The sequence below is a fragment of the Fukomys damarensis genome, unplaced genomic scaffold, assembly GCF_012274545.1.
Source record: "Fukomys damarensis isolate Sample0158 unplaced genomic scaffold, DMR_v1.0_HiC HiC_scaffold_6, whole genome shotgun sequence".
NCBI classification, from domain to species: Eukaryota; Metazoa; Chordata; class Mammalia; order Rodentia; family Bathyergidae; genus Fukomys; species Fukomys damarensis.
Genome location: NW_022900918.1, coordinates 7,150,386 through 7,171,487, shown reverse-complemented (window position 1 = coordinate 7,171,487; position 21,102 = coordinate 7,150,386). Strand labels below are relative to the sequence as shown.

Here is a 21,102-nt window from a genome sequence, read left to right as displayed (position 1 = left end):
ATATAGTTTATTGGTGCGTTTTAGGGATACAGTGCAGTTACATTCATTGTTGGAATCTTGTACTTCTACATGACAGGTCTTGGTTCTCATTTTTTCCCCTACCTAGAAACACCAATGACATTCAGCAGTTTCCATTCATAGACTTTTAAAAATATTTATTTTTAAATCGTTTTCCCCATTTTTATATTTTTCTTATTGTTGGCTTTGAGAGGTTATTTTTTCATGCATTCTGTATATGATAGCTTATCAGATATAAGACTTGTGACTGTTTCCCAGTGTACAGTTCAACTTGTGTTCTTTAGTGGTGTCTCTCGTGGTGATTTTCATGCAGTCCAATGTACCAACTTATTCTTTTGGGTTATGCTTTTAATATTTATTAGGATATCTCTGATTAACCTACAGTTCCAAGGGATTTCTCATATTTTTACAAGTCATTTATAATTTAATTTTCACATTTAGTTCTAGATCCATCTTAAATTTTATATACTTTGTGAGATATTGCAGTATAAGTTTCATATGTGGTTTTCTGAATTGTTCAAAGACTGTTTTTTTTTCAGATGAATCATCTCTGAGTCTTCCCATACCCTTTTTGTTCATATATGGGGTGGGCTGAACTTTGTTCTGTTCTGTTGATTTATTTGTCTTTGCTTAGAACGATAGCAATGAAGTTTTATTACTTCAGACTTATAATCAATAAAATAAATAAAACCAAGTTATATTCTTAGTGACAACATTTATTTTCAAATTGACTATTCTGGGTTCATTGCATTAATGTATGAATTATAACTATTTTGTAATTTTCACAAAAAGTCTTCTGTATTTTGAATATGCTTGTAATAAATCTATATAATAATTTGTGATGAACTGAAATGTTAAGGATATTGACATTCTAGCCTACCACCACAACTCTTCTGATTAGAATACTATATTGGAAGGCCCCTAAAACTAACCCCCAGGTTCAATAATTCAGAGAGAACACAAATAACCCCGGTTATAGCCATATCAATGCCTATGATTTATTATGGCAAAAGGAAGTGTATTATAAATGGGCAAGGACAGAGACCAGCATAATAAAATCAAGGGAAAATCTAGACCATATTTCAAAAAGTTCACTTCTTCTATCCTTTTACAGGATACACACTTTTCTCCCTAAATTAAATTATAACAATGTATAAGATATTGCCAACTAACGAACATCATTAGGGGAATTGCTCCATTTTTATTAGGTGCTAATGACATAGGCAGAGCTACCGATATTCTCAGCTCTCACAATGAAATGGGCATTCAGTATATATTGGAATGCATATGCAATTAGAGTCGCACATTGAGCCATTCCTATCAAAAGCAAATCTTACCAGTATGTTTTTTTCTTTTCTTTTCTTTTTCTTTTCTTTTATTTATTTATTTTATTTATTTTTTTTTTGCACAGTGGGATCAAACATGGGACTTTGCACTTGTGAGGCAAAGGGTGGAACGAACCAGCCAAATCCCAGGCCCGCTGTCAGGTGTTTTTTGTTTTTTTTTTTTTTTTTTTTTTTTTTTTTTTTTTTTTTTTTTTTTTTTTTGTTTTTTATCACAACAGCTCAGGGTTATTGTGCTACTGGATTTCTACTTAAATACCACTGAGACATAGAGTAAATTAATTCCAGAGAGTCACCCTTTGGATGTTCTGAACTCACAGTTAGGTAAAAAAGCCATAATACCAGCATTTATTATTTTTACTTGATTTTTTCCATAAAATCTATGCTAAGAAGCATGCAAACCCCTTCTTGATGACTTTACTGAATACATTATATAAAATTTCTCTGAAGTTTTATATCATTACAATAATTTGAAGAAATACACCTTTAGCCCTTTTCTTTCTATTTCACATGGTCAATTATCTCATTAGGATCTTATGTACCATTATAGTTTATTCACACCAGAGAAACTATTCTGTATTTACACACAAGTGACTTATTTATTTCACTTAAGGAAGGGTAGGGGAAAGGTAATAAGGGAAATGAAAAAAATATGAGAAAATGAAAAAATTGAAATAAAATATTTGTAAATGCGAGGGGCGAGAGGGTGAAGGGAAGGCAGGGACAAGGGGAAAAAATGAGAACCAAGACCTGTCATATAAAGGTACAAGATCCCAATGATGAATGTAACTGTACTGTATACCTAAAATGTACCAATAAACTCAATAAAAAATTAAAAAAAATATTTTGAAGATATATATCTTAAAACTCATTAGAAATTATAATGAATTATGAGTACAAAGCAATGAATTTAAATGTGCTCATTTTCTGTCCTCCAATTTAACTTGTTTCTATAAATGTAGGGATACAGTTCAATAATCAACTAAAACTTATGTAAAAATATAGATTGCTATAATTTATACAATACTTTTTTCTGATTCTCCTACAGTATTTCATATTCCTTAAATTATATAGATTTAGTCTGATAGATAGAGTCTGAAAATCATTCACATCAATATGAGTCTCCGAAGTTCAGATACAGATCTTGTTAGACAACACTAGTTTATGATAATCTTATTGATTATGTGAACTATAAATGCCCCAAAACACTATTGCTATAGGAAAATAGCTTCTCTGCTGAATTGAAGTATGATTCTGAATTTTCTACTAATTGACCACATCCGAATGGTAGGATCCTTGTAACTTAATGAAAATCTTTATATTTTAAATAGCTATTTTAACTTCATTATTTATAAAAATTCATCTCATATAAATGAAAATATAAGAACTTAAATTAATCGAAAATTAATGTATAATAAATCATATTTTAATTTTACTTTACTTTCAGTTCTTTTCAATTTATTATCTCCACTTTATTCACTCTTCATTTTCTGCTTTATCAAATCTTTGCTAAAATTGAAAGCATATTTTAAATGCTACTTCCATGTTATTCTTTCAGTAAAACTTATAAATAAAATATACTACTTTTTACCTATTAAACATAGTATTTTATGGGTGACACGGCATTTTTGAAAATAAAGATATTTCTCATCAAATAGACTGCTCAGTAATTAAAAAGAAAAAATTCATTTAAAATGAAGCTATATATATCCAGGCATGGTGGCCCATGCCCTGTAATCCCAGCACTCAGGAGGCTGAGGCAGGAGTGTCGCTGTGAGTTCGAGACCAGCCTGGGCTACATAGTGAGTTCCAGGTCAATCTCAATTACATAGTGAGACCCTGTCTCAAAAAACAAACAAACAAAAGAACAAAAAACGAAGCTATATGGCAGACACTGCCTTAAACACAATGACAGACGTAGGATATAGCAACAAAGGGACATACTGGTGTCTCTGAGAATGTGTAGGATCAGTGGTGTTCCTACCAAAGAGGTGACCTACCTCCAGTCAGAGGGAAATAATGTAAGTCCAATATGAAGTATTCCACAAAACAACTAGTCTGGATTCTTCTTCAAAGTAATTATCATGGGTGACAAAAATACTGTGAAAACTGCTTCAAAGGAGAATAAAGAAACATAGCAAGTCAATTTAATGTATCATTCTTGAATCGATTCTTAATATAAAATAAAATCTATATGCCACAAGTAGAACATTTGGTAAAATATATATTGTAATAAATAATGATTTATCAGTATCATGTGATAATGTATTGAAGACTATATTGGAGAATACCACTGCTACGGAGAATATCTTTATTCTTAGATATTAGTTCCTGAAGAAGTTAAGCTTGAAATATGATTTCTGAAATTAATTTTCAAATACTTTTATTTTGATAACAAGCATGGTGCTATATTGATGTAATCCTAGTACTCTGGGAGGCTGAGCAAGAGGACTGAAAGCTCCATCCAGCCTAGGTAAATTAGTGACTTGTACAATTTTGTCTCAAAATTAAAAACATTTTAAAAAGGTCTTGGGATATAGCACAGTGCAAATAGCCTGATTTCATAAAAAATTGGTGATTTATGAATTAAAATTCGGTAGAAAGAAAATTCTCACTGGAGTAACTTCTAAAATTAAAGATTATGGAAAGAGCTTCTAGAATTTGTATACATTGTTTGGAATCAGTGTGTTTTCTTAGCAAGACATTTATTGGTACACTTTAGATATACACAGTGATAGCACTCATCATAGGGAATCTGCACGTGTACATAATATTTCCTGCCTCTTCTTTTTCTCCCCTTTCCCCTCTCTGCTCAAGCCCTCCTCCCTTCCCTATATACAAACCTACATTTCTAGTTTTTTCTTCTATTTCGTTTTCTTGTTTCTTCCTTCCTTTCACCTCCTCCCACTCCCTTGTTCTTCTTGGCTATATCTGTCATTATCCATTAACTTGAAGATGGATATGAAAACATTAACATCATGGTACAAATAAAATTATGGAGAAAGTGGTTAGAAGTAAAAATAAAAGTTACTGAGGCTTTAAAAGATGAGGAATAAATAAAATTTTAGATATACTAAAGGGACAATCTGTGAATACAAGATACGAAAAAGACATGAAGGAGAACATGAGGCGTTGCACACACACACACACACACACTCACACACCTTAGGTACAGTCTGTGAGACAAATAGAGAAAGCAGGGAGAGATGCAGAATAATTTAAATACAAATGGCAAGTTTTCCAGTATTTATGAAATACCTGCTCATATTCAGAAAGGTCAATAATTTCTAAACAAAGTTAATAAAATTATTATACTGGGAATAGTTCTTCTCTATTACTACTACTCTGTATTTGCAATCATAACAACCAAAGAAAGTTTGTCTTTTAAATGATTAATTGTACAATGCACTAGAAAATTTGATTAATTTAATAAAATAGAGACAACAAAAGGCAAAAGGTATATGGTAAAAATTTTTCACATTATTATACTTTCTGGGTAACAACAAAACAAAAAAATTGTAACTTACAATTGATTAATCTACAAGAGCCTATATAATTATATATATTCAAATACTTAGTGTATATTATTTGAACATTAACACTTGAAGTTAATGATTCCAGGTTTTGATTTAGGCCCCAGGGTCTCTCACGCATATTTTCCATCTGCTTTGTTTTTATTATCAGTTTTAACAGCTGATAAAAGAGACAGAGGGCTGGTCTCAGTAACACACATACAAACCCTTCTACTCGTGGTACGAGTATGTTATGTTATGTCCCCTATTACACAAGGGAAATGCTGCCTGAGACTGTGTTCAGGAAAAAAAGAGTGAGGACACTTCTAGTGAAGAGCTACTGGTCTGTTTAACAAAAATGAAATAAATAATTTGTATAAGTTATCAAAACATAATCAGATACAAACAGGAAGTCTGAGATTAAAATCATTGAATGCATCCATCTGCTAACTAAAATCTAACCGCAGACTTTGATTCAGAATGTTTCAAAGATGAGTTTACTCCAAGTCCAATTCTTTAATAAATTATTCCAAATTTTGGAAAAAATATTGCTGAAAACTTACATTTTGTAGCTAATATTACTAATTAAAAGGAAATAAATATCAGAAATTAAATCATGTCTGTATAAATTAAAAGATATATGTTAAGTATTCATGCCCACAAGTATTTCATATTCATGCAGTTTTAGGAAACAGTGAATCTGTGCTCCTCTATGTCTGAATACTTATCTTCAACATTATTTCCCTCTTTTTAATATTTCACAAAAAGTAGAAGCACCACAGTTATTTCAAAATATATACAAATGTCTTAGTTGAAACTGCTTTTACATCTACTGAGTAATTTTGAGTATTATATGAAGAAATGCATGGTGCTTAAAGCAATTTCCTGCCTCTTCTGAGATAAATTTATCTTACTTCTCGACCCAGTCTGCGAATTTGTAATACGTTGGCCTATTGTTTAAGTGAGACAATTTTTCGGGTTATTTTACGTTAAAAACTATTCCATATTTGCCTTCATTTCCTTTTAGGTTGCCTGGAATTGAAGGAAGACACCATTGAGAATCTTCTTGCTGCAGCGTGCCTTCTTCAGCTGCCCCAGGTAGTAGAAGTGTGCTGCCACTTCCTCATGAAGCTTCTGCATCCTTCCAACTGCCTAGGAATCCGAGCATTCGCAGACGCCCAAGGATGCATCGAATTAATGAAAGTGGCCCACAGCTACACAATGGTAAGAAAACATAGTATTTAATACTAGACATGGATGCTATATTATCAAAGGTGAAAAGATTGATGTGTAGATATTGAACAACTTTTAAAAATTTAAAAGGAATGCTGTACTTTTAGCACATTTTATTATCAAATATTATGAGAAATTCTACTATAATATTGTTTTATAATTCCATGTGAAAACAAACTTCTCAGTATATTTACTGCTTTTCTGCCTGTACTTATACTTTGCAGGCAGCATAGATGTTGTTATTGACTACTTCGAATTTTAAAAGTTGTGTAACTAAGTTTCCTTACCTGCTCCCAGAATATCAATTTTTTTACATGCATTTGCACATATGCCTTATTTTGTCTTCAGTATTTTTCTTTCAACCCTTGCATTAGAGCATGTTGTACGGAATACAAGTAGCTACGCCTATAAGATTTGGAGGAAAAACAGTTGTAGGATATAAACTATAGTGTTGACTTAATAGTGAATGTGAGATTCTGGAACAGTTTATTGGGAATTTATATTCTAAAGCAGAATATTTAAATATTTAAAATAATCTACATTCTATAAATTTGACTTTTCATACTATTTCATAATTCAAAATTTCAAAATGAATGACCATTACTGTGTAAAATTTCTTAAAGTAGCTTAAGCCCATTTTATATTTGTCTTTTTATTCTTATTTCATAAGCATATGCATTTTCACTAACCTTATAGATTGTAAAAGTCATTTAAATAGTACAATTTAAACCTGTGATAATTATGGTGTAGAATTTGTTTTTCCATAACTTCCAGTCTAAAATAGAATAATCCATTTAGAGTGTTTGATGCCCATTATATTTTATGTGGCAGAAAAAAGTATCCCCAAATCATTTCATATATGTTCTGAATTAGAGTAAGCCCTATGTAAGTGCTATCACTTTTTTCTCATATTATTATCATTTAAATCAGTAAGGGTTCTATTGTCATTATTGAGGCAACTAATTTTAAAGTATTACAGACTTTTTCCTTTCCAAATCAAGAGAAGAGGTTACCTGATATCAATCTTATTAATCCTGATGGTTCCAATTTAATTAAAGATTCAGATTTTGAAATTTAACATTGTGAATCTTTAATGGATTTAAACACTGAAAAGTATTCTAAATTTTATCCTTAAACACAGTTTCAATGCTATTTTCTTCTTTAATCCTTTAAACAGATTAGTAAATAAGATGAAAACGTAGAAATAAAAAGGCGATTCGTGATTTGTAATTCTATTGTCAAATCCTTTTTTAGAAATATTTCTCAACGTATAACAGTCCTACTTTAGAAATTATATGAACCATACAAAATCAATGTAAACAAATACTTCATTAACCAAAATATCAAAGTCTAATTGCTGTCATTTAATTAGGCACATTTCATTATAATTAGGGATTCCTGGCTTAGCTAAGACAAGGAACAATATGCTGCCATTTCCAATGGGAAAATGGTCCCTTCTGGTGTAGTTGGAAATTATTAATTTGCTTATGAAAATGTGTTAGTTGCAGCTGCCTGGATTGTTCTGTATCTTACTGCAGAGTACCAACAATAATTATTTTCTATAAAGATTTTAAATGTGTACCCTAAAAGAGAATGCATTTAAAAGAGAAATGTAAGACACTCTATATTCTACATTGCTTCATATTAGTTTATTTTAGGTTTGAATGACATATGTTTTGTATCACGTTTGTTGAAATTCAAATGATTTCAGATTATTTTGCAGAATAAATCTATAGTAATCTGCAATTTCTCATAGTCATTATTTTAGAGAAGAAAATTTACTACCTAGTTCTTTTTTTGTACATCTAAGTTTTTCCTGTTGCAATTGCATCTGTTATTATTTTCCTATGAAATACTTTCTTCTGATCCTTGTCCAATAGGGCACATATTCTTATATAATTTATTTAACCAGTTCTTTGAAAGGAAGCTTAACAAACTTGTACTATTATTCTTTTTCTATTTAACTGTTGCAGTAAAGTCATCCCACTTTTCCTACTACATCTGGAATAGGGTTAATTTTGTTACTTGCGCGTGTCATTTGTTTGATTGTTAATTACATAAGCAACATTTATCTTGTCAAATTTGTAATCTTCTTGCTAACGTTATTTAGAATAGAACATGATATTCAAAGTCCAGACTTTACATGAGAATTTGTATTTCTTTGGCTATCTCTATCATTTGTATCTTTCCTTTGGAAATTTCACTCATTTATTTGGCAACAGTTATGGATTTTGTGTGAATGATTACAACATCAATTTAGGGAAGGTGACTTGGCTTTGAAATGGTTCATGTGGAACGTACTATAAAATTTTGATGGCAAGATTATATCGTGCAGAATTGTAAAACTAATTATAAGATATTAGCTTTAATTGTGGCTTCATGTGTATAGAGACAACACCAAAAATCATTGAAGGAAATAGTCCCACTGTGCTGTTTCACATCACTTGAGATCTTTGTTAAATCTGATGTCCCTTTTAAAAGCAGGACAAGGTCACAAACAATAACAGATTAAAATAACCACAATTGGAAATACCTTGGAAGCATGAAATATGAAGAAACATTGAAAAAAATCATAGTTGTCTGTAGCTTAATAAAATTAGATCATGGCAGGATCTGTCTTCATGTGTTTGATAGAATGGACTTAATTCTAAAGTAGTAGTGTTTGCTTCTTATTCTGTTTTTTTAATGTTAGTAATGTAATCGTCAGTTCATGTTAAACATTACGTGAAAGCCTAGTTTTATAGTCGATAAAGAGTATACGAAAATGGATGGAATGCCGATGAGTCTGCTTCAGTCTTCTGATTTTCCCTTCTCTTCCGGCTGGTATGTTTCCACCAGTCATCATCACCACTTCTCCTCAGGATGAGCTCTGTCTTGGACAGGAGATACCTAGGACTTCATTTTTTCCAGCAATCCCAACAGCAGTTTGCCAATAAACAGTATTTGTGGAAGAGAACAGCAATTTTTCTACACAGGCATTTGTGGGCAAATAGGTAGGTAAATGCTTAGGTTAAAAAGTTTCCAAGTAAGCTCTTAAAATCTGTTTCCTTCATGGATGCAGTCTGAGACAGTTTAGGACAGATTTCTGGAGGTTCCTGAGGAAGGTAATGCTTTTGTCCTTTTGAGAAAAATTATATTGAAAAGGAGTTTGAGATCATTAATAGACTTTTCCCTGAATTTCGTCTTCCACAAGAATTTTAATAGCTATTTGAACCTCTAGTTCCCAATCTCCTTTCCTATTTAGAATAGTGTTTGTTTTTTCATTGAGTGGGGTTTTCTTGCTAATCAATAAAGAAGTCTTAAATCAGTAAAGTCTTCAACATATCAGATTGAAGCTTAATATTCTCATAAACGTGTCCTCCACAGTTAGCTTTTAAAATACTACCTAATAATATTTCTCAAACTTAAATAGTACTATCCTCACCTCATCTAAATATGTTGTTGTTTATTCACTTCTTTTCCATTTTCCTCAAATATTTTCCTTGCTAGTATCACTGCTATCAAAGTCCAAGTGATCTTTGTTTGCAGTTTGATTTTATCCATACCAAAGTAATATCTGAAACTTTTCATGATGTTCTCTTCCTCATTTACCATATATGTATTCCTCTCCCTAAGATTATGTGATGTCATCATACACTTTCTTTATTATTATAATTTTGTGTCAGTGTGAATGATCTTCAGAACTATAGGACACACTTATTTTTGGTATAGAACAACTCTTCTCCATTGATTTTTATGTCCTGAAAAGTGTCTAGTGCATTGCAATAGGTTAATTGTCATTTTTTCATTGAATAATCTTTAAGATTTTAAGTCATATCAGTCCTGAATTCACTCATTAAACAAGACTTTATGTGATTTATGTCTAATACTCTTTCCAGTACATTTCTTTCTATAATTTTTCCTGTCTTGTAGAAGTTCAGTCATTTTTTTAATGTTTTGAATAGATCAAGCATAATATGACTTGAAGATTTTTGTGTATGCTCTCAAATTCTCTCCCAGAAATACTATTTTACCAAAGCTTAATATCCGCTCTAACTCTGTCATTCAGATCGCTGCTCAAACACCACTTCCCCAGAGATCTCTTCTGCATATTATATTTAAAGCAAAAGTTTCTTCAAAACTCTCAATTTCCTTGAACTACTTCATATTCTTTATAGCCTAGATTTACAGTATGTGTTTCTTATGTGTTTTTTAGTTATTGTCTACTCATCCCACTTAGATAATAAGTTTAGGTAGTAATTGGTTGTGTGTTTTTCTTTCTTTGTTTTTTTTGTTTTTATTATGGTACTAGGGATTGAACTTGTGGCCTTAGCACTGAACTCCACCAAGCTACATGCCTAGCCTTTTTCTTTATTTCTTTCTTGGGATACAGGGTCTCTTTAAATGACTAAGTTGCCACAGAGTCTCATTGAATGGCCGAGCTATCCAACCAGGTTAGAATTTGTGATCTTCCTGTCTTGGTCTTCCAGAGTGCTGGATTTGCATGTGTGTGTACCACTGCACTACACCAGACAGTAGTTCATCTGTAAACTAATGTAACTTAAATGCGTGAGTAAATGATTATGTAATGTTTCTGTTGTTAAATAAATAAGTGAATTGATGAATTATTATTGACTGCAGTATATCAGGTACTATGGAATGTAAGCATGAACTAAATAGATATGATATTGCCATTAGTAAAAAATAAGTAAATTATCACCACCAATTGTGATTATATGGTTTTAGGTATAGTTGATTTCATATGTATGTATGTAAATGTTACAAAGCAAAACGATAAGATTCTATGAGAGAATCAAACACAAAAAGCCTTTTAAATTAATGATGATTGGATTGAGTTTTAATAGATGATGTAGAATTAGTGGAGGAGTTGGTAAAGAATATTCATGAGAGATTGAAATGCATGGACTCATAATCTGAGGTGAGAAGGAGTTTGTTCTGGTTAAGGGAATTGAAGTGAGATGGATATGGTGGAGAAGACAGGGAACAGAGATAATTTATGAGCCTAGAGAACCAAATGTCACAGGGTTATGGGGACGTTGCAAAGGATTCAGTTTTTGTCTTGAGTATTATACCATCCCATTGAAAATCTTTGACCAAATGAGGGACACATTTTAATTTTAAGACTGTTGCAAGGCTGGCATAGGGAAAATTCAAAGGTGAGACCAAGAAGAGGGGTCAATACTTCACAAGAATAGATGGTAGACTTCATATATACAGAGAGAGGGAGAAAAAGGAGAATGGAAAGTAAACCATGTCCACATTTTGTTTGGCAAATAAACAGCAGCTCGATTGAGAGTAATGTTTTCCTTTACTGGCTCTCATGGTGCTACAAGATAAGTGAATAATGCATGGCAGGCTTTGTTGTAGATCTTACATATACTTAATTCATCTTTTTCAAAATCCCTACACGGGAAATGAGTTCTACCATTCTAAACATGATAAAAATTGTGGTTCTGAAATATTAATTAATTTACTTAGAATACATAGACAAAATATTCTGAAACACGATATTGAACCTGTGATAAACTATGTTAAAATAAATACAATGCCCTAACTAATATGTATAAGCAATGAGTGCATTTCACGTTATTTATCAGGTCATGTTTCTTATGCCCACAACACAAAGCATGGATTATTTGATACTGATTATACCTTTAAACTTAGCTGCAATAAGAAAACTCCATGAAATATGCTGCTCAGATTTTTTTTTTTCATTTTCCTATTCATTTGGTTCACTTTTTGCTCAGAACTAACAACATTTCATGAGGTTTATGCTGGAGACGAGGCAGTGTCAATATAACTAATTAGTGGCTTCTGTGTTCATCAGTGTCCTTGAAATGCGTGAGAATAACAGCTGGAGCATGAAGCTTTCTAGAGTCAGCATAAGAATAGTTGAATTTCACTGTGATAGAACTAAAAATGTCTATGTATTGTTCACTTGCCCTTCACAGCCATTATAGCAATGCCTGGGGGCGGGGGGAAGAACACACTTTATTAAGATGAGTTCTTTCGTGGTTTTGAAATACCTGGCATTTCTTTAGGTTTCTGGCTAAAAGCATACTTTTTATCTTTACCAATAACTCTTCTAATAAACCATAAATTAGGGCTTCCTCTGGAGAATTAAAGCTTAGATTTTCTTGTTCTTCTAAATCACCAAAATAAAATTCACTTCATTCATATTTTTCTCACAAGTATCATGTGATGCATTAGTACCAAAAATTAACTTTCATGTCTTTTCTTTGTGTTATCTATTACTTTGTGTTAACCCATTTCACTGTCCTGTACACATGCCTGGGCTGAGTTAGATGTTTAAATTATATGTAATTACTAACTTGAAAGTTTGGCTTTCAGTGTTTATTTATCAGCCATCAGAACTGGCAGTACAAGTACAGTAAGCAGTTTGGAAGAACAGTTTTATTGATATTTAATGATCATGAATACAAGGAAATATATGGGAGCCTAGGTAGGAAGGCAGTTTCTCTAGTTCTGTGTGTGTGTGTGTGTGTGTGTATGTGTTTTGTTCTACTCCTAAATTAGACTACTATTATAATTATCAGAAATAAGTTAATTTCTCATCCACTACCACCCGTATCATCCATTAGATTTCCAGAATTGAGTTCTCCTGAAGGGCAGTTCTTACTTGTGCTGTAAAGCAGACACTGGTATGTCTATCTACTAAGACTGAAGGCTCATTTTACTGGAAAAAAATATAAACATTGAATTGAATAAATTGATAGAAATGTATTTGATATTACTCTAATATTTAATATTACTCTATAAGATTTAATCTCTTTAAAACAGTCCATTTATTTTGTTTTTTAAAGGGAATTTATTTATTTCATTTTTGTTATTCAGTTTTAAAATTTCATTTCTTCCACCAAACTTTTTCTAAAACACAGCAATATAGAATACAGCTACCTAAAATAATAATATACAGGGCCAGGGATTTAGCTCAGTGGTTCCATCTGAGCTGCCTTGCAAGCACAAGGTCCCAAATTCAATCCCCTGTACAAAAAACAAAACAAAATAAAACAAAAATAATAACATACAACACAAATTCAACCATTCAAAAATTTAATACTTTGAATTTACTGTCCAGAATATTTAAATTTCTGTAGATTTATTACATATGTTAGATTGTGGCAGCTGTATAGCTAATAAAATTATATGAAAATATACTAATGTTTACAATTTTTATAAACATACATTTAAAGCATTTTCATAGCTCAAAAGTGCTCTGTAAATAACTTCAGTAATTTTTGTCTGAAGAATTGCCACGTGTGATAAACAATACTCCTCCAATATTAAAGTAGTTCAAAGGATCTTTTTATGAGTTATGAGAAGGAAGAAAAGTTAGAAAATTTTGCCTAAGGCGTCTTTTCATTTAACAATCACAAACTTCAACAAATTCTATCAATAATTTCCTTTTGTAAATGAGAAAAAGAAATTCACTTTTATACATATGAAAGCTTCATTTTACCTTAATAATTTCACATCATAAAATAATTTTGTAGAACATTTATATTTTTTAATGAATAACATTATGGAACTAATTTCTTTTTATGCTGCATTTGAGATTTTTCATTTTAACTTGATTTCTCTCTAGAGGACTATATTTTTGCTTAAGATCTTTATGAGTGAGTTTTATAGAAAAAGAAAAGACAGAGGATAGATTATAGTTTAAAGGAAACAGAATAAATCAATCTTTGCCAGCGGGGAAAGCCATTCTGCCCTTTGTACACAATGCAGAGTAGAAAAGGGGTATTTCTGCATGTTTTTAGAAACTTATTATAGAACCATATTAAATTAAAGGAAAATAATTTCTAATTTGTTAGCAGGTGTTTGTCACAAAACACAAGTTTTTCTAGATAAACTAAAGCTATGCACAGAGCTAGACTTTTACATAACATATGGCAACAAACTGCTTCTAATTTGCTCATGGTTGTATTCTTACTCTTAAGTAGTGCAACCTTCTCATTTTAGGCACAAAATTAATGATATTTAAAAAATGGTGGATAAATACTTTTTCCATAATTTGTAAAGTATTATAATTAAAATTTATGAATATTACTAATGTAACTGTAATATTTATTACTAACCCAAAATATTTAGACATATATATTGTATCTGATTTTATTTTTTCACCTCATTAATATGTTAGAATAAATAAATAAATATGTCTATATTCTTTGGATTTCACTATCAGCTCTTTCAAAACTAGCAAGTTATATTCCATCTATTACGTGCTTATAAATTTTTTAATTAAAATATGTTTTCAAGTTTCTACTTTATATTCAAGGACTATATTTATTATTTCACATTGGAAATATAAAATATATATCATTAGATTTCACAGAAAACTATACCATAGAATCGTGATGGTAAACCCATGGCGTGTATACAGCAATGGGTTTTTTGTTTTCATTGGCAGCTATAAAAGTTTTATCATCATCACCATAGAGGAAAAAATTCAAACCCAATTTTTTTTAGAAGGGCACAGAATAAATACTATTACTACCAGGCTAAATGTATGTATTTCTATTTAATAGCAGATTATGTAATATATATTTCATAATAAAAAATAACTACTGAATCATAGTAAGAAGAAGGGGGCAAAAGCATGAAGAATGAGATTCAGATCTGGATCTATATACATACCATAAATATAATAATTTAGATTGTGGACTTAATCCCAATAAGCACTTACATAACTATTATTATTTACATAATGATAAATTGAACAACATAACAATGATACTTAAATTCTTCTAAAGTTATATATTATATAATTAGTGAAATGATTGAATTCTTGAAAATAATGACAAGTAAGCTTTGTGTCTTATTTACTTGTTCTTGTGAGAAAAAATACCTGACACCCACAAAATAAAGGAGCAAAGGTTTATTTCAGCTCATTGTTTGTAGAGATTTCAGTCCAAGGTCAGCTAGCTCTAAGCTAGAACAACATGCTGGAGAGGCATAAGATAGGAGGAACAGTGAGTTGGAAGAAGACAGGAAGCAGCAAGCAGCAGCAGACTTTCCCTTTTATTCCATCTGGGCTACAAGCCTTTTGAGTGGTGCCATCCACATACAGGATAGTGCTTCTGTCTCCTGTAAATCCATTCAGCCACACCCACGTTAATGCTAATTCCATCAATGGACTAATTTAGTTCCCTTTATCTCAGTATCACATGCTCTAGATACAGCCAGCAGCACAAAACCCCAGCTATGAGTACATGAGGCTTTTGAGGAACATCTAAAGATGTCATACACTGTGTTAATCAACTGTAGCAATTTTATCAATAGACATAGGACTGAATAAGTATATGTAAAATGGGATAAATGTTCCTGCTTGATACTATATCATTTTAAGCATTTTTTAAAGATAATAACTTAAAATAACATAATGGGATATTCAAAGGTATGAATAGAAATATAATTTAGTTCTATTTCTTATAGATATTAAGCTAATCACCAATGTTATAAATTGTTTTTAATTTTTACTTGTAGCATGTGAATAAGAACACACACATAGTAAGTAAAAAAATCCTATAAGATAGGCAATGTGAAAATAGAAGATACTTTAGTTTGGCTATGATGAGTGCTGCAGTAATCTAAATTAAATGTTTACCTTTCACGGTTTTGATGGAGGGTGGGGAGCCAAAGGTTGCTTTGTGCCAAATCTGGTGAATAAGGTATATGTGGATTCACCCTAATGTTTGTGTGAGCCTGTTATTCCACTAGATTACACTCAACAGCAACATACAATATATTTTTTATCATACCATGCAAAGGCACTCATGAAAGAGGACTTCTAGAACTGTTTTAGAGAATAACAAGAATGGTATAAATGCCTACAAGGTGCTGGGAATATTTTGAGAAGGATTAATGGGATGATGTCTTTTGCTATAATATTTTTAAAAATTAAAACACTGTAGTTTTTATCAATGTTTATATGATGGTTGACTAGAAGAAAAAAGAAAAGTTATGAACATTATTATGTGTAGGCACTGCTTATTATGCGTGTATATATATATATATATATATATATATATATATATATTTACCGGTAGATATCTATACCGACATTGGTTAAATATATTAGTCTGAAAAAATCTGTTTTTGGTAGTGAACTCTATACTAATACTAGTTCATATCTTTTTTATTTGATTTTTTAAACTAATACATGAGAACAAAAATTTATACCTCATACAGAGTACCATGCGGTGTTTTAAAAATTCAAAAATTTCCCAGGGCAGGTACTACTCGATTCACTTGTATTATGTTCATTATTGTCCTATTAACTCCTATATTTTATATGTTTATAATTTTGATATTGAAGTAGAAACAAACACAAATCAAAAATAGACAATATGTTATTTTTATTAGTCAAATGTGCCATTTCTTATGTATTGGAAGACATCAATTGAATATATAATTATATGTTTCAGTTTTTGAAGGAGACTGAGGTAAACTGTATTTTCTATAGTGCTTGGATTAATTATGGGGGAAGATATTATCCAGCATTGGAAGCTTAAAATTTGATCTATTCTCCAAGCTCTAAAGCTTGATTTTTAAGTGAGCAGTGTTGTGGTATGCATTTGAACAGCTTGCTGCAATGTGTAAGAAGCCTGTAATGATCTGTCATGGTTTAGTTGTCTGTTAACTAAAATATCACTTGGCACAAGAAAGAATATTATTTTACTGCAGCATTTAGAGTCAAAAGTGGACCATTTAATGAAACAATTAAAATCTATCAGATCACATTGATACCTTTTATTTTTTTACTTTTGTAAATGATAAAATGGTTTGAGAGTTATTACTTCATGATTTCAAAAAAGCAAAAAATATGATGTATTCCAGCTTAATATACACTTGATCTTAGCCAAAAGGCCGAGAAGCGATCCAGCTTAATATAAATAAAACTTAATAATAACTTGAGCCAAGCAATCCTAGATCTATCAAAAATATCTCAAAGTAAATATTTGATTTGGTAGCCTATGAAATAAATATATGAATCAATGAATGGCAGACTCAAATTAAATAAATATGTAAATATAAAATAATATATAATGTATTATATTTATATTCATAAAAATCTTGTAAATCAACAAATGAAAAACTTACCAACTCCGAAGATTGGCTTAATCAAATGAGATAGCACAGGACAACTATCAATCCTTCATTTGACAAATGAATAATGAATAAAATTTTATGAATTTTGAGTGGAAAAATGTTACAAAAAAAGAAAAAAATTGCATTAGAGACTAGAGAAGTTTGCTTTTTAATGATGTTGATACAACTATTTGTCTTTCAGCAATTCACTTGAGATGTATCTCATCATTGTGAGACACTTCTACTAATTTGTTAGAGGTCATCAGTATAGTTTGTTCTGGTTCTTGTTATTCTCAAATATCTTGTTAAATTTTAATTTCTATGAAATACAAATGCATTTCAAGATAATGTTTATAAGTACCATTTTATCACTGATATAACACCTTAATATCTTCACAATAAAACACTATCTGCAATAGTAGGTGATCCATAAATGATTGCTGCTTACATAACTATTTAAAAATATTTTATGCTTTAATATTAATATAGAAATAACATACATAAATTCACCAATTGAAAATCTGCAATTTAGTTATATTTTAGTTATAAAAACATCACATTTTTTTTTTCGCTACTGAGACCTTACATTGTGAGGCAGGCAGAGACACACAGTCGACTTTATAATACTTCTTTCACCTCAGAAAGGAACTTCTACCTTTTAACTTTCCATTTTCCTTAAACTAACCAACATTTAACACCAATAATCTACTTTCTGACTACATAGATTTCCAAACGTCTCATAAGACCAAATCTCACAATACACGGTCTTGGAGAACGACTTTCCCTTAAATAATATTTAATGCCTCAATCATGTGATGGCACGTGAGTGCTTCATTTCTTCTTATTGCTATATATATATTGTTGCATTATGTCTAGCCACTTCAATTTATCTCTACTGTAATAACTTGATAAATCTTAGAGTTGTTTACATTCTGAGCCATTTTGAATAATCAATATTCATATGCAAGTTTTTACATGGGGATAACTTTTCATTTATTTTGTTTATGCTTCTAGAGGTGAAATGGCCACGGATCACTGTGTATAACATATTGTACAATTGCCAGACTATTTTCCAAGCTAATTAACCCTTTTCAGAGTTTTACAACAGAAATTGACTAAAGATTCAATTTCTTTTGTGGCTTTTGTATAGAGATCCCCCCAAAGACTCATATGGTTGTAGGTGGGGCTTTCGGAAGTGGCTGGATTTAGGCTGTGTGAATGTGGAATAAGAATGCAATGCTGGGATTAAAAAATGTGATGTTGGGATTAAGAGTGCGATGCTTGTATTATGGGGTGGATGATGGAAGCCCAACCTAGCATGGCTATCATCAACAAATAGGCTCACAGCTTGGATGGAAAATAAGGCCAGAAAGAAGACCTCTGTAGAGAGTGATCCTACGATTTAAAAAATAATAATGTGACAATATTTTCGGCCACTCTGTGAGCTATTTCAGTCTATAATAATGTTGTTTAAAGATTACTTTTAATTTCAATCATGTCACATCTACTTTTTTAGGGTTTTGGTTGTTGTTTGTGCCTTGGGTGTCATATTTGAGACATCACTGATATATCTAAGATTACAGCAATTTCTATATATGTTGTCATCTAAAATTTTTAGCCTTTATATTTGGGTCTTTGATTTATTAGGCATTACTTGTTCTATGGTATGAGGCCACATATCCAAATTTATTCCTTTGAATGTTCTTCAAGAATCATATGTTGGAAAGATTAGTCTTTTCTCATTGAATTTTCCTGGTACTTTTGCTAGAGTTTAAGTGACTATGAATGTGAAAGTTGAGTTCTGCACTCAATTACTTCTTTTTAAAAAAATTTCCATATAACATATTATAAGTAGATACTAGCAAAATATAAAAGCCATTCTATAAAAATAATTTTTCATAACAAAATTATTAGAGAATAGCCATATTAAATACACTGTATATTATGATCATAAAAGAATATATTTTTATTTGCAAATCTCTCTGTTAGTTTCCTAATGATATTAAAACTATATCAATTACTTTACATTGACTTCTGTTTCTGCTTAATACCCATACCAGATTCTTGATCATTTATAAAGGAAACAAAAGTAAAGTTTGAATTTGGGAAATGTGAATTCTCCAATTTATTCTTTTACAAGATATTATAGCTATTTTTTGTCCCTTGAAATTTTATACAAATTTAGGAAGAGCTTGCCAATTTCTGCAAATAAGCAAGCAAATATTTTGGTAGGGTTTACAATGATCTATGGATGACTTTGCATAATACTGCCACTTCAATAATTAGACTTCTGAACCACCATATGCAATACTTTCTATCTATTTAGTCCTTTCATTGTTCCAGTGTTTTAGTTTTCAAGCTATAGTTTTTTATTCTTGCTTTGCTAAATTCATTCTTGCTTTTTCTGATGCAGTCATAAATCCAAATGTTCTCCTAATCATATTGTTAGATTGTTCATCACATCCATGAGAATTTGGCAATCTCATTTATTTACAATATTACATATTACTGTTCTTTTCTTCCAGATGCCTTGTCACAATTTCAATACATTATTAGATCTTATCTCAACATATTCATCTTTAAGTAAGAATTTTCCTGAAATTTTAAGAAAAAATATGTGGTGATTTGAAGGCATTTGGGAAGTTTTTAAAAAAATAATAATTTAGGTATGATAATTATTTTACTCTAACCTGGTTTATTAGAGTAATTGTAATTAGTTTTTTCATATTGTTTATTTTTTAAAATCATGTTTAATGTATGCCTTAGAATGTACCATAGATATATAACTTGATATACACACTCATTCCTGAATTTCCCCTCCATTGTATTTCTGACTTATCAGGTACAGGTCTTATGACGCCTTCAGAATATGTAGTTGCATTCAAGCCATGAAAAATATATGGTTTAAACTATTTTGAAATGTCTTCTCAATCAAAACCAACAGGTAAAATTATAAAAGTTTCCCTATTAATCAAAAACTGAAAATGCTTATAGGTTTAGTTTTTTGTAGTTCATAGAAAATTATACAGATTCAAAAGAAAACAAAATTACACAAACTGATAATAAGGGGCCTCACCATTCATTAAGTGATGTTTCTATACTGTACTTCACAATTTTTATCTTTTCTTAAAGTAGTAATTTTATGATTTGATTCTTTCCTTAGCCATCAGTTTAAATATTTCTAATCATTAATTGTTACTTTTAATACAGGCCTTTAGGACTACAGCATTCAAATTCATTTGATTTTAGAAGAAAAATAAAATGTACAACAATTTCAGAACTTCTATTTCTTATTATAACTTTTAGAAGTAAAGAATGAATTGCTCTTACAATAAAAGCAAAACAAAGATGGTTAGAAAAAGTTTATCATGATTGTAGTCAAATAAAACATAAAATTAGTACCTTCACAGCAGCGGAATGTGGTTAATTTTGGAATGCAGATAATATTTAAATGCATGGACATGTTCACTGAAATAATGCTTTACAATACACACAATTAATTATATACAATTAAAATACAAATATAAAAACGAGCACAATAAATATTTATATACACATAGTTTGGCATTAAAATCATTTTAGTTATATACTTGTGAAATAACACATTTAATAGTAAAAATCATTTTCTTTACACATGTTTAATTTATATTTATTAAATCTAATGTATTCAACTGTTATTCTCCTGTAGCAAAAGGAAGTGCTGTGATAATCTCTGAAGGGCTGAGAGCAACACAGGGTAATATTAGTTAGCAGTTACTGAAGACTTTCCCTGTGACTAGCACAGATGTCTTTTCTTTCTTTGTTTCTTTCTTTCTTTGTTTCTTTCTTTCTTTCTTTCTTTCTTTCTTTCTTTCTTTCTTTCTTTCTTTCTTTCCTTTTTCCTT

The 21,102-nt window shown here is 30.6% G+C and overlaps 1 protein-coding gene across 2 annotated transcripts in view; it reads left to right on the top strand.

Moving 5' to 3' along the window:
* Positions 1-21,102, top strand: part of Klhl1 (kelch like family member 1) — a 369,118-nt gene that overhangs the window by 160,068 nt on the left and 187,948 nt on the right. For both annotated transcript variants that reach the window (XM_033760918.1, XM_010610816.2), the window contains exon 4: positions 5,901-6,097. In XM_033760918.1, the coding sequence (XP_033616809.1) occupies positions 5,901-6,097 (197 nt within the window). The remainder of the gene's footprint in view (positions 1-5,900; positions 6,098-21,102) is intronic.